This window comes from Montipora foliosa, chromosome 6 (assembly GCF_036669935.1).
Source record: "Montipora foliosa isolate CH-2021 chromosome 6, ASM3666993v2, whole genome shotgun sequence".
Taxonomy (NCBI): Eukaryota; Metazoa; Cnidaria; class Anthozoa; order Scleractinia; family Acroporidae; genus Montipora; species Montipora foliosa.
The window spans coordinates 2,077,817-2,090,316 of NC_090874.1; the positions used below are offsets into that span (position 1 = coordinate 2,077,817).

At 40.9% G+C, this 12,500-nt stretch overlaps 3 protein-coding genes across 7 annotated transcripts in view; 1 reads left to right on the top strand and 2 right to left on the bottom strand.

Moving 5' to 3' along the window:
- LOC138006248 (ATPase PAAT-like) overlaps positions 1-4,478 on the top strand; it is a 17,817-nt gene extending 13,339 nt beyond the window's left edge. For both annotated transcript variants that reach the window (XM_068852465.1, XM_068852466.1), the window contains 3 exons: positions 657-822; positions 2,096-2,498; positions 3,124-4,478. In XM_068852465.1, the coding sequence (XP_068708566.1) occupies positions 657-822; positions 2,096-2,498; positions 3,124-3,388 (834 nt within the window). In that variant the 3' untranslated portion in view covers positions 3,389-4,478. The remainder of the gene's footprint in view (positions 1-656; positions 823-2,095; positions 2,499-3,123) is intronic.
- Positions 4,479-5,115: 637 nt separating this feature from the next.
- On the bottom strand, positions 5,116-7,099 carry LOC138006247 (cyclic GMP-AMP synthase-like receptor 1). The gene has a single exon (XM_068852464.1). It carries the CDS (start codon positions 6,960-6,962, stop codon positions 5,232-5,234), a length of 1,731 nt encoding a protein of 576 aa, XP_068708565.1. The 5' UTR covers positions 6,963-7,099; the 3' UTR covers positions 5,116-5,231.
- A 255-nt stretch (positions 7,100-7,354) lies between these two features.
- The window catches only part of LOC138006250 (peptide chain release factor 1-like), a 15,596-nt gene continuing 10,450 nt past the window's right edge, over positions 7,355-12,500 (bottom strand). For 3 of the 4 annotated variants that reach the window (XM_068852470.1, XM_068852469.1, XM_068852471.1), the window contains exons 11-14: positions 9,504-9,606; positions 9,035-9,130; positions 8,608-8,658; positions 7,355-8,501 (exon numbers count right to left, since the gene is read on the bottom strand). In XM_068852470.1, coding sequence (XP_068708571.1) covers positions 8,331-8,501; positions 8,608-8,658; positions 9,035-9,130; positions 9,504-9,606 — 421 coding nt within the window. In that variant the 3' untranslated portion in view covers positions 7,355-8,330. The remainder of the gene's footprint in view (positions 8,502-8,607; positions 8,659-9,034; positions 9,131-9,503; positions 9,607-12,500) is intronic. The other variant, XM_068852472.1, reaches the window with a different exon arrangement.

Consider the following 12,500-nt stretch of genomic DNA (forward strand, 5'->3'; position numbering starts at 1 on the left):
GTACTGCGTAGCCAGCTTATAAAGATACTTCGCCATCTTGTCTTTAATTCTTTCCGCGTACCGCGTACCACGTACCGCGTAGCCAGCTTGTTAAGATACTCGATGTGGCGGGGTATTCTGCAGTTACCTTTTAGCCCAAAGTGCACAATTCATGTAATATTCTGCACATAACCGCCTGACTATGTCGAGTTCCCGCGATCCAGTCTTGAGTTTCTGCGATCGACTGTTCAACTCTCGCTAGCGAGAATTCTAAAACTTGCTAGCGAGAATTTGAAAACTGGCTAGCGAGAGTTGGACAGTCGATCGCAGAAACTCAAGACTGGATCGCGGGAACTCGACACTAAATCGCAGAAACTCGACGCTAAATAGCGAGAACTCGACCCAAGATCTCTGAAACTCAACAATCAGTAGGAAGAACTGGAGCTTTTTCCACGAAACTCGACCATCGGCAGACGTAACTTAACCTAAAATTTCTATAACTCGATCGTGTCAACATGGATTTCAAACTGGTTTCCAGAAAGTTGAAGGGTTTTTTGCAGTAACGGCTTGCCGTACCATCCCTACTCCCTCATGGTATAAAATCAACAGCTTCATTCCTTTGGGTATTAGTGGCCAAAGCTCACTAATTAAATTATGTGGTTTTATTTTGATGCAAGGGTCAGAGTGATCGAGTGTTAGGTCGCGCCAGATCCGTCAGTGTTGGGAATGGTCTTCGCTCTGATCTTGGTGCCACAAATTTGTCTGGAAGTGAATCAAGCATCTTATCTCAAGCGATTTCAAGAGCGAAGCAACTTGAAGATGAAGAAATAGAAGAAAAAATGGGTGAAGTTTTCTGATTTGTAATGAATTTATAGTGTCTTTCGATTTTTTTTTTTTTTTTTTAAATCACAATTGCTTGTAATCTCGCAATCTGATTCATTGGCTAATTTGCCGTTGTCGATGAGAGTCTGGACAACGCCGTACGCGTCATGCTCGCGTCATTTTGTCACGCAATGTAATAGTCAATCAGGAACGCCCATTTTGGGAAATAAACCAGGGCTGGGTTGCTCGAAGCATGGTTAACGCTAACCAGCGTTAAAAACCATGGAAACGTATAGGATTTAGTAACTCTTAACCAACGGTTAGCGCAAACCAGGCTTCGAAAAACCGGCCCCAGTCATATTGCGAGGAAGTTATGGACAACGCTTGCTCTTTCTTTGAGTCATGATTTTGGTCACGCTCTGAAATAAAACTTTCTTTGGCGTTGAATATTGTGGACTCACGAGGCTGCGCCTCGTGAGTCCACAACATTTTGACCACTGTGATGACGAATATCGTTGCCGATAAGAGTACAGACAACGGTAAACCACTTTCGATTTGTTAATTAGCTCAACTGTGTACAAATTCATTGTCCTTACCTCAAAAAGGTTGTTTCACACCTAAAGCGCCCCCGATTGACGAGTAAAATCGTCTGAAGCTAAACGGCGCTCCAGAGTCGATCCGCCCACATTTGAGTCGTTCCGCCCCAGGGGAATTCTCGTTTCCAGAAGTCCAACTATTACAAATTACCAAGATTAACATTGGGAAAACCTGAAAGATCGAGTATATGAACTAACAGATCACCCCTTAGGTGGCGTCGCTTTCAACTTGCGTTCTCGTTCTATTTAACAATTAGACCCGTGGCCCTTGAGTGCGAAAATGCAAGTTAAAGAAATAGTTATTTGGGAATAAAACGAAAGAAAGCGTCACGCTTTTCGCCACTCGAGGACTATTACTAATAGTCCTCTACTAGCGTAACCAATCAAAATGCAGGATTTGCATTAGACCACTAGTTGGGCGATACTAATTAGTCGTAATAACCCTGTTTCTATGCTATGAGCGACTTTTCGCGCTTTTCCACTGTTCTGTACCGGGCAGATCGACTGTGGTGTGGGGCGGATCGACTCTGGGCGGAACTCACCCACCGCGGAACGGTCTGATACCGAAGGAAGCGATCTATTTCTTGCTCTGTGATTTCTCAGTTCATTGCCTAGTATTCAAAAAGTTCAAAAACGATAACAAATAGTTAAGCTACCTGTTTCATGGAATGCATGTTTTTTTTGTTTTTTGTTTTCAGGAAGAGACTTGCCTGTTAGTCCGGAGAATGACGCAGATTTCATTGGCATGTTGGCAGGTCTTATGGTGGACAAAAAGCCGGAGACAGCTACCAACACTCCCCTAGGACAGAATGGTAGAATTGAAGCACCTGAATCCCCCACGCTTGCAAAGCATCGCTGGGAAACCTACCTACAGTCACGAGTCCGCGCGAGTCGAAACATGGTCCGCAAGTCCAGACCTTTGTCTCTCGGAAGTGCATTTCCTTCAATCACGCATGCGGAAACAAATCTGCGGGCTCAGTCCTTTTGTGTGGAAGACAAGCGGGCGGTGGAAAAGGCTTTGGCTGAGAGAGCTCCAGCGTCTTCGCCAGCGCTGTTGGATAAATCTGAGGTCGATGGTCCGAACATCGGGAGTATGGACAGGTAATGGGATAGCAGCTGGGCGGTTAGAGATAAGTAACTGTATTGGACGGGTTCCTTCTATTGGGTGTATTAAAAGTAAATAAGGGAAAGCAAGAAAAAAAAGGCTAAAGGACGAAAAGGACACGAGTGAATTAGGCGATATTCAAGTGCTTCAACGATAACCCTAATACGGTTTTGTCTTTCTCTGATTGCCCATGACGCATCCAAGAGCGTGAACCTGTCCATCAGTAAATACACGGAGGACTGCATCGTCTGGTTTTATTCTTCCAAAGGAAAGACACTAGCGAATACCAGCCTGAGGCCCGAGGTATTGGCTGAGCCGTATTACGGTAGAATTTCTAGGAAAAATGACGCATCGTCACTGTGCGCAGTCATGTAAAATTACGATAATTTTCAGTGAATTCGAGTTTCGCGTATTAACAAAGGAAAAGGTGTCAACTATGCAAAATGCCAAAACATTTTCCGTAAGATGTGAAAACGAAATTTCTTCAATGTCGTGATTGAAATAATTTTGATGACAGGTTAAACACTTCACATTGTTCACAAATACCATTTTCAACTATTTTTTGTCGAGTTAGATAGCCGTTCAACACGTTTAACTGCATACCTGGTTACTTTCTGACAGGTGTGCCGAGTGTGGGTGTCCCGGATGTCTGTCAGTTTACAACTCTATCACAACAAACATTTATGCCGCGGAGAAAAGGATCATGGGACGCGTAGATGCTAAGCTCCAGGCATTGCTCGATCACATGAACTCGAGGTTCGACAGTTTATTTGACAGCCTGCAACTGTTGACGCGGAGCTCGCAAATTCCTGTTAACAACAGCCTTCAAGGCGTCAGAAAGATCTCGCAGCGCAATGGGCACAAATCTGGGGACACTTCTGTCTAAAGATGTGGGCCGTGTTGAAGAATTGATTTCTGAAGCTAAATCAGAGCTCGGCCAAAGAAAGAGTACTTTGGTGTAACTAAAACTGCCCCCCGTTCCGCTGTTTTCTGAATAGTCATTTGAGGCGATTACAAACCGTGGAAACGTAGGGAATATACCGTTGCCATCTGTCTATCTCCATATCTATACCTTTTTTAAGTCATCCAATTGTATGGTAGTGTTTTTCGGGTTTGCTCGCTTTCATCACTAATTGGCATCGTGGTGTATGGAATTTCTGTTCGGACCTTGTACTTTTAGTTTTCGCAGGCTGCACAATATTCTGGAGGTCATACTTTGAAAAACTGTTGAGCTGAATAGTTTTCAAAACCCCCGATTGCAATCCATTTTTATCCTCTTCAATACGCCATTTCAGAGTTGCTGTTTCTCTCGGTTTCGAAGTGAGTCTTGGTGCTCCACTATTGAAATGGAAATAAGTTTGATTTGCATGAGAATAAACAACTCATTTCCATTTGAATGGTTAAGCACCAGGACTCGCTTTGAAACTGAGGCATGCAGCAACTCGGAAATGGACTATTTTGCCCATTCCTGTCTCCTTCTGTATTTACAGCTTGTTAAATACTTTACATAGTTATCTGTAAGTTTCGCTCTATTTGATTGCCAGTTCCCAGTCGCTGAAATTGGCGAAATTTCGCGACAAAGCCCCTTTAGGCGCTTTTATTTTAAATGTAACGTGAATGTATTGAGACGTTTTCATAAAACATTCATTTTTTGATTCCGCCAATCTGGAAGGCTTAAAAAGTTTGTCCAAAACAATAGTAGAATTGCACATTAACCGTAATATGCAGTTACAATTGCTTTTTACAATATTTACATGTAAATTAAAATGAGTGAACAATATTTAATTTAAATGTCTGAGGGCTCATTGAGCTATTTAATTTAGAGAAGGTAACTAGTAAGTAACAAGTAATTTAACAATTATTGCAGTTAAAACAACATTGTTGTATTTTAAAGGGAATAGTTTTATCACAAAAGTGTTCGGTCAGGCGAGCGGTATTTTTATTACGACATTAAAAGAATACCTCAGTGAATTTAATTTGTGACTGAAAATTATTTTCGAATTATTGTCTGACCTGTTATTGATCATGAATTTCGTCATAACATTGTCAAAGTAGGTGTGGATCCACGAGGCGATAGCATGAAAAACTGACATCAATTTGTTTTTTACAATAACAAAAAGGCAGAGGGGTCATAAAAGTCAAAACACGAGAAGAACGCGAGATAAAAATGCGAGAAACTTCAATTTTATTCAATCTGACGCGACCTAATTCATAACTTGCCTCGCTCTCTTATTGGCTAATGGAGAAAACGGAGACTTTCTATTGATTGCAAAGTGACAGATAGACGTTTCACAAAATTTTACATAAACTTTTCGAAATGGATAAATTATAAATTTATGTGTCTGTCCGCCTATTGACAATAAAAATTAGCCAATGAGCGCGCGAGAATTTTACAGTCATTGTAAAATGTCATATTTTGGGCAAAATATCTGGCTAGACTGTCTCGGAAAAGATGTCGCCGAATTTCGGTGGTGGGTTGGGCATTGAATTTCTCCCAGTATAACGCGTGGTGATTGATAGTTGTTTTTTGCTAGGAGTGAGGAGGGGCTCTGCCAAAACGAATTGTCCTTAAATATGGCCTGGGTTCTTATTCATCCTAAGCCCCGAAAAAAGGCTCTGACATCTTTACAGCCTGAACAAACGTCATCGGTTCTTTCTGCCCTTCCATGGAAATAAACAAATATTCTTAACTTGCTCGCCGTTGGTTCAATGTTGCCATTTTGGCCTCCTCAATTCTTAAGATACTTGCAAGGATCAAGCAAAACATCTTTCACTTTCACGGCGAGCATCTTGACAACTTCAGGTTTCAAATCGTGAAAGAGATTCATTGTAGGCACAAAGAAATTGTAACAGTCCCTATTCTCTAAACACTTTTGCAGGGCAACCAGCATCTCCAAAACCCTCTCAGATAACTTAGCCTCATCCCATTCCTCTTCCTGCCAATGCTTTTTACTTGCCCACAGTACTATGTTTTCAAGGTGCTGAGGCACTAGTCCTTTGGGTCGCAACAGATCATTTTTTAATAGGACTTTCAAGACTCGTAAACACGTTTTCTTGCCATCACAATCAGAGCGAAGAAGATGACGCCGAGCGCCGCAGAAGCTTATTTCCCACAAGATGTCTGACTCTTTGTTTGTGACTACCGCAACAAGGTGCATTCCTCCGAGAAGGACGTCATCTTTTACCTTTACCGCCGGCCACTTTTTGGTGTAATTTTTGAACCAGTAGGCGCACAAAGGCCAGTTGTGAGGACACGCTAGTGTTGGAAGGAGGTTGACTGTGAAGGGAACGGAAGCTTCTTCATTCACAAAAGAGACGCGTTTTCGATTCACACTGGAACCGTTTCTCAAAACTCTCCTAGCCGCCCTAGAAACTAATTCAGCGAATGCCTTGCATAATTTTTTTGGCGAAAGACATATCTCACCCGGCTTTGTTTCTGTACACCAATGAAATAACGGATGTGATGATGTTATGATTGCTTCTGACGTAACATGCGAGGATGTTGACGGCAGTCCATGCACTGACGTCTCCTTTGAAGTTGATACATTTGACGATGTCTTCAAGCGTATTCTTGCATATCCAGTAGGGGTTTTCATGTCTTCGATGACAAATTCATCCAGCGAGACGTTGTCAAGTACAATGAGAATGTCCACTTCATTCCACGACTTCATTTCATAGTAGCTATCACGGTTCATTCTACGCAACTTGAAACTGCTGTCGAGTCGTTCTACTTCCTCTAAGATTTCATTAACCGTTTCTTCTATCTGTTTCATCGTCTGCTGAAACCCCAGTCGTTCCCTTTGCACTACATTAGAATTGAAGTCGTTTAGTGCTTCCTGGAGCTGTTGCTTTGCGTGGACTATCCCCATTACCGGTACTTCAACCAACTCCGTTTCAAAATCCCATTTCGCCTTGCTGCTCTCTGATGTCACTTTATCCAACGAAGTCCTACGACCATTGTCGTGCTCAATTGGTTTCTCGACGTCGTCAATGGATGCTTCACCGCTGGGCAGCGCGCTTCTCTGAGCCGGTGGACGACTTTGCCGAGCGTCACGCGATTCACTTTGGAGCTCACGGGTATCATTTTGTCTGTTGTCTAGAAATGTTTGTCTTTTTTCTGCAATCGATATTTCATCGGCTTCCGACGAAGAGTTGCAGTCATGCTGTGTTTGTTGTTCAATTCCATGCAGCAATATACCATCTTTGAATTGGGCTGGTTTTGTTTCATCAAGATGTACGGATTCCCCAGTGGTTAAAGGCAACAGAATATCTTCTCCATTGAGTCCGTTAGATTCATCTTGATTAATGAAGTTGAAAATTCCCGGCAGATCAAGATCTTCGTTTTCGCTGTCCGTTAAAGACCAGAGATTTCGTTCCTCTTGTAAACGTTTTCGTGCTTCCTCGCAATTCTGTCGTAGAAAACCGTTTAACCAATGGTCGGTGACAGTTTGGTCAGACATAGCTCGTCTTTCAACTTTTTTCCGCAAAGAGAAAGCAGAGAGGATTTGTATCAAATTCGTGAGAAAACCCAAGATTTTGAAGGGTAACTAAACCGAACGCAACCAACGAAAATTCACTCATACGATAAGATTAGTCTTGAGATTGGAAACCATTGTTCTCAATATAATTGAACTGTGTTCGATTAGTGGGCTAACAATGAACATGAAACATTTATTACCCTTTTAAAGTTTAATTGTTAGCAGACGCACTAACTAGCACCAGATGTTTTGTTTCTTTTCTAGAACTCACCCTATAATTTAGACAATTTGGAAATTTAGAATATATTTATTCATCTTTTGAACGAATTGATTACGTAAATGTCGATGACACCAGGAAACATATTTTTTATTCGATAAAGTATTCAGTTTTAGCAGGGTGGATAACTCAACTAAAATAAGTTTGACAGTTGGAATCGTTTTCGAAATCTGTTGTGAATGCTACTAGCTAGATGTTGTGGTGTTTTTTTTTTTCAGGCTGAGTTCCAGTTAATACCGCACAAGTGGGTTGAATTTGTTGGTTCTCTTCTCTTGCAAGAGAGGTTTTCCCCCGGGTACCCGGTTTTCCCCTCTTCTCAAAAACAAACATTTGATTTGATTTGTTCTTATTTCAGTTGATTTGTAGTCTCCCATGCACCAAATTAGTAGAGCACTCGTGCTCAGCTAAATAACCTTGAGACTTAAATAAAAGTGATTATTGATTATTGTTGAAATTCGAAAACCCAGGAGAAAATGCTCGATTTTTGCCGGGCATTAAAACGCTGACAATTTTAAACGCATTACATCGATTATAATATCTTTGGATATTGATCACTGATCTTTATAAACTTCGCTTCTTTTGTAAGCAATGACAGCATTCCCCGTTACAAAGTAGACTGCGAGCAGTCTTTCTTTTGCTCTAAATCGTTGAAACGAACGAACACTTCAAAATAGCTGAAACTGCGGTGTTTGCGACCCACAGTTTCAGCTATTAAAAGTTCAACGTACGCCTTCGTTTCAGATTCTAGAGCAAAAGAGAAACTTCTTGCAGTCTAGTTACAAAGAAGTAGTGTTCTTGGATAGTTAATATTTGCCATAAAATACCAAAACGTATTACAGAAATTTCTCTAGCCTCTACGGCTTTCCAAAGACAAACTAACGTTCAGAAAAAAAAATCTCAACAGTACTGTCTCCGAGACTTTTGTCCAATTCTATTTAGAAGATATTGGTGGTAGGCTTGTCCATTTTATGTACGTGAAAGTACGCGCATAATTTAGAAATGTGCTTGCAGAACTAAAAGTTTCCAAACAAAGGAAACACAACTTGAATCGCTTGATAACATAGTGCCTTTTGTCATCTGAGATGTTTTTCACCAGCCTGGAACTGGTTTGTCAATTCCTGTAGAGCCTCGGCTTCATGATGAGACTGTAAAGCCAGAATCATTTCATCCAGTTTATCTCCTCCTTCAAGGAACAGTTCCAGGCCCTGCACGGTCAAGCCTATCCTGTGGTCAGTGACTCGGCCCTTGTGAAAAAGAGAAAATGCGCGTAAGAAACGAAACAGCTTTCCGTTGCCACAAAACAAGCCATGAATTTTGAAGAAAACGACACAACTTTGCAGCCGGGCTCACCTGTGGAAAATTATAGGTCCTGATTTTCTCGGAACGTTCTCCACTCCCTATCTGACATTAAAAAATGCATTTATCATCAGAATGCTGTGCAACACTTGCATTCAACAACACACTTATTCACGATAAAAATCCTTTGAAAAAGCGACGAAGGTAAGTCATATGAGAGCTCACAACGCACCTCTCATCTTAGTTCTTTGTACCTTAAGAACATGTAATAAATGTTTAAACGGCCAGTACAAGTACAAACTTTATTTATCCACAGAATTCAAATTCACATCTAAGGGTTCCCCCAGGGAGACGTGCGCTAGAAGTACTTACAATAATGTTAAAATATGAAAAGGACTTAAAGATCTAACTATGATTAAAAAATCTTTACATACAATTAAATTCAATCTAGTTAACTACATCAGTCTCTAAACTAGCTGACCTGTTTTCTGCGGGATTCGGCCCTCGCTAATTCCACTTTTTTCCTCTCAAGATCGTACAACCGCGCCCGCAACACTTGAAGTGCTCGGCTTTTATTCTGTAATATATGAAAAAAAATACTATTGCTAAATGACACCAAACGCAAAGCTTCAACTTCTCGCAACATCCAATGGATTTTCCCCCTGCACGTATACTACTTATGACAACACAATACAGTTCCACGTGGAAGAAACTAAAAACGCAAAGCAAGGGCAGAACGGCTCAGTTGTAATCCCAGCTGCTGCTGATGATGATCCTGACAATTCTGTTACATTCAGTTAGTTGTTACAAGTTTAAAGTGTAATAAAAGCCATCCTACATGTGCCTTTTCGAGTAACTTGTCATTTACACAAATACTTACAAAGTACGGAAATAAGAGCTAGAGAGGCAGAGCAACTACTTTGCCAGATAACAATTAACCATTCTCGTACCTGAATTTGGGACCTTTCCTCTTGACAAGCGATTGCTATTCCAGTCGGAACATGAGTAATGCGCACTGCACTGTCAGTTGTGTTAACAGACTGACCACCAGCACTAAAAACAATGGCACAATGTCAACACCAGCCTACTCTTTAGTATAAGCGAGATCAGCAGAGAGAAATCTTTCCCTTGCAGTGAAAAGCATAAAAAATATTGAAATTACCTCCCAAGCGGAAGAACATCGCACTGGTACTGAGGTAACTAAAGTAGTTGCAAAGAAGACTACACAATTTGGGCCTGAACGGAACCCGATCCTATGGTCGTGCGATCGCGAAATTGCCCCAATACAATACAATACATACTTAATTGACCACTCCCATAGGGGCTTTTCAGGGCCAATGAAACACAATCAACGAAACGACAGAACATAACAACAACAACAACAACTGTTAAGAATCCCAACTGGCCGGAAAAAACCCAGTTGGCTATTTACAAGTGCAGCTGAGAAGTTGAACCAGGGACGGGCAGCACTAAAAGCCGGAATCCAGAAACCGGAAACCAGAATCGCGAGAACTACAACAACTTACCCACTCCTTGTACGCTCTGCTATAATCGCTCTGCTATAATCCTCACGCCTTAGTTACTGGATCTTTGGTCGGCCATTGTCACAAAAAAAGTTGCCCAATTGCGCAATAAAAAAACAATACAAGTGTTGATTGATAACGTTATATGATGCTCTGGAGACCAAGGCAAATGAATGGTTCGCAAGTCATCACCAAGAGAGATTTTGTCCAAAATTAGATTACAAAATGAGAGTCCACGCTGAAAATAAAATAAAAGCCGCATGTTTACGAGTTCGTTACAGGTACGCAGACGCCATGTATGTGTGGGATGCTCCAGAAATAGGTGCTGGAAACGGAAACAGCCCGTTCTCGCGTTCTTTCTATTAGATTGTGTGATTTACTTCATCGTTAACTCTGAAGAAATGTAAACTGTAAAATGAACCTGACCTTGTTATTCTGGACAATTGAGAGAGACTTGAGCATGGTATTATAAAGGAATACTTAAAACTTGTTTATTTATTCAGTTTCCTTGTTTTTTCCATCTGCCTTTTTGGGTACAAAAATGCCTCTTTTTAATTAAAGGAACAAGGCGTCCGGAGGATTTGCAGCGTAAGTGACGAAGCGCGACTGAAGCTGTTGATTATAGGTTGACAAAGCCTGAACGTACAGTAATATGAAAAATTCGTGTTAAGTTCTTTCGAGACGTCCCACTAGCATCGAATAGGGAAACAAGCAAGTTTTTAAGATTCTGCCGAAAGGCAGATGCATATTCCGCTTCAAGGGCGACAACTGATGATATGGAGTTTACTTGCGTTCATTGTCTATTTCAGTTTACAGTGTTCCCAATAGGCCTTATTCACGATAGCCGCCATGTTGGTTTTCAAATTGTCATGCAAATTAGCCATGTGATATGGTAGGGGGCAAACATTGGACAAAAGGCAAATTGCGGAAAATCGGCTAGTCGAAATATTGAAATAACATTGCTAGAAGTGCATTTTAGAATTTAGAATTAAGTACCTTTTATATAATTTTATCTCTTTTGATTGCCTTTGACATTTTGACTTTCTACTTCGTTATCTGCTCATTTTTCACTAGAAAAACATCAAAGTAACTTGTGTAATCATTCTATTTTACTACTTAAATGATACACATTCAATGAACGTGATACAAATCATCTGTGTGGCTAAGATGTTCGTTATAACCTCTCGAACTTGTGTTGTTTGCCCCCTCAGAAGTGTGTAGCTAATTTGCATGATAATAGACAATCCAACATGGCGGCCATCGTGAATAAGGTCTATTAGTGCTCCAGCGCTAGGACGACTAGACACTTGAATAAAGTTCCTTTCCTCTCCTTTCCTTTTGGGTTAGAAAGTTTTTCCGCCGTGTTTTCGCAGTTTGAACATACCGTGGGCTTCAGAATGATGTAATTTCATGACAGCCAAAGTGCCCAAAAAGTAGAACGAAACATTGCAATAACCACTTACAACTGCTGAACAACAGAAAAGAAATGCAACAAAAGGAAAGAGAAGCATGGATGGACACAAAAACACAAGACTGAAACGAATTGCATTTAGGTACTCTTGAAAAAAATCGGCCCCACGTTTTTCAAGTTTGCTGCAAATCGCCTGGATAAAGGTCGTTTTTGCTCAAAATTATCTTGTTTGTGATGTAACGATAATTTTATCAGTAAAGGAATTCCACATTACCATTTTCGAGGTTTAAACTCGTAATTTACTAAAGACTTTCCCTAAACACCCTAAAATAATTAGAAGACTTGAAGATAATCAAGATGCACGAGAAACGTTAACCAGGCCTCGATTGTTCAAAAAGTGAACAACGCTATCCACCGGGATAAATAACATCTAGCGGATAAACACTTGCAAAACCAATTGAGTTATCCAGGGAATAGTGATTTATGCAGTGAATAAGTTGTTGTAGTTATAATTCTGGTTTCTGGTTTCCGGTTTCCGATTCCGGCTCTTAGTACCAAGAACAAATTCAACGAAGGGTCAGAACGAGTCTTGAACCCGGAAACTCTGGATCTCAACTCCGGATCTCATGGGTCGCATTGCCTCCTCCATCCAAGTGTGATGGAAGACAAACAAATGCTAATACTTATAAGGCTGCGTGTAGACTCTCATCTAGACATGCATCTAGGCCGAGTTCGTGTAAAATTCATCCTCAAAAAGTAACAAACAAAAAATACTAAAAATTGGTTTCCAGCTGTTTGCAAAACTAAATGGCAAGACCAGAAGAAGAAGAAGAAGAAGACAATCAGCCACAGGTGGCAAATTTGAATCCACCAGAGGAACCAAAGAGCAGAGATGGAAGTCAAAATTGAGAAGTTCTTTTATGCTTTCTATTTTGGCCATATAAGAAGCACCTTACTTACGAGGCTACAATAAGTTAGCGAGTATGGGGAATTTTTGACTTCGGTCGCCGATA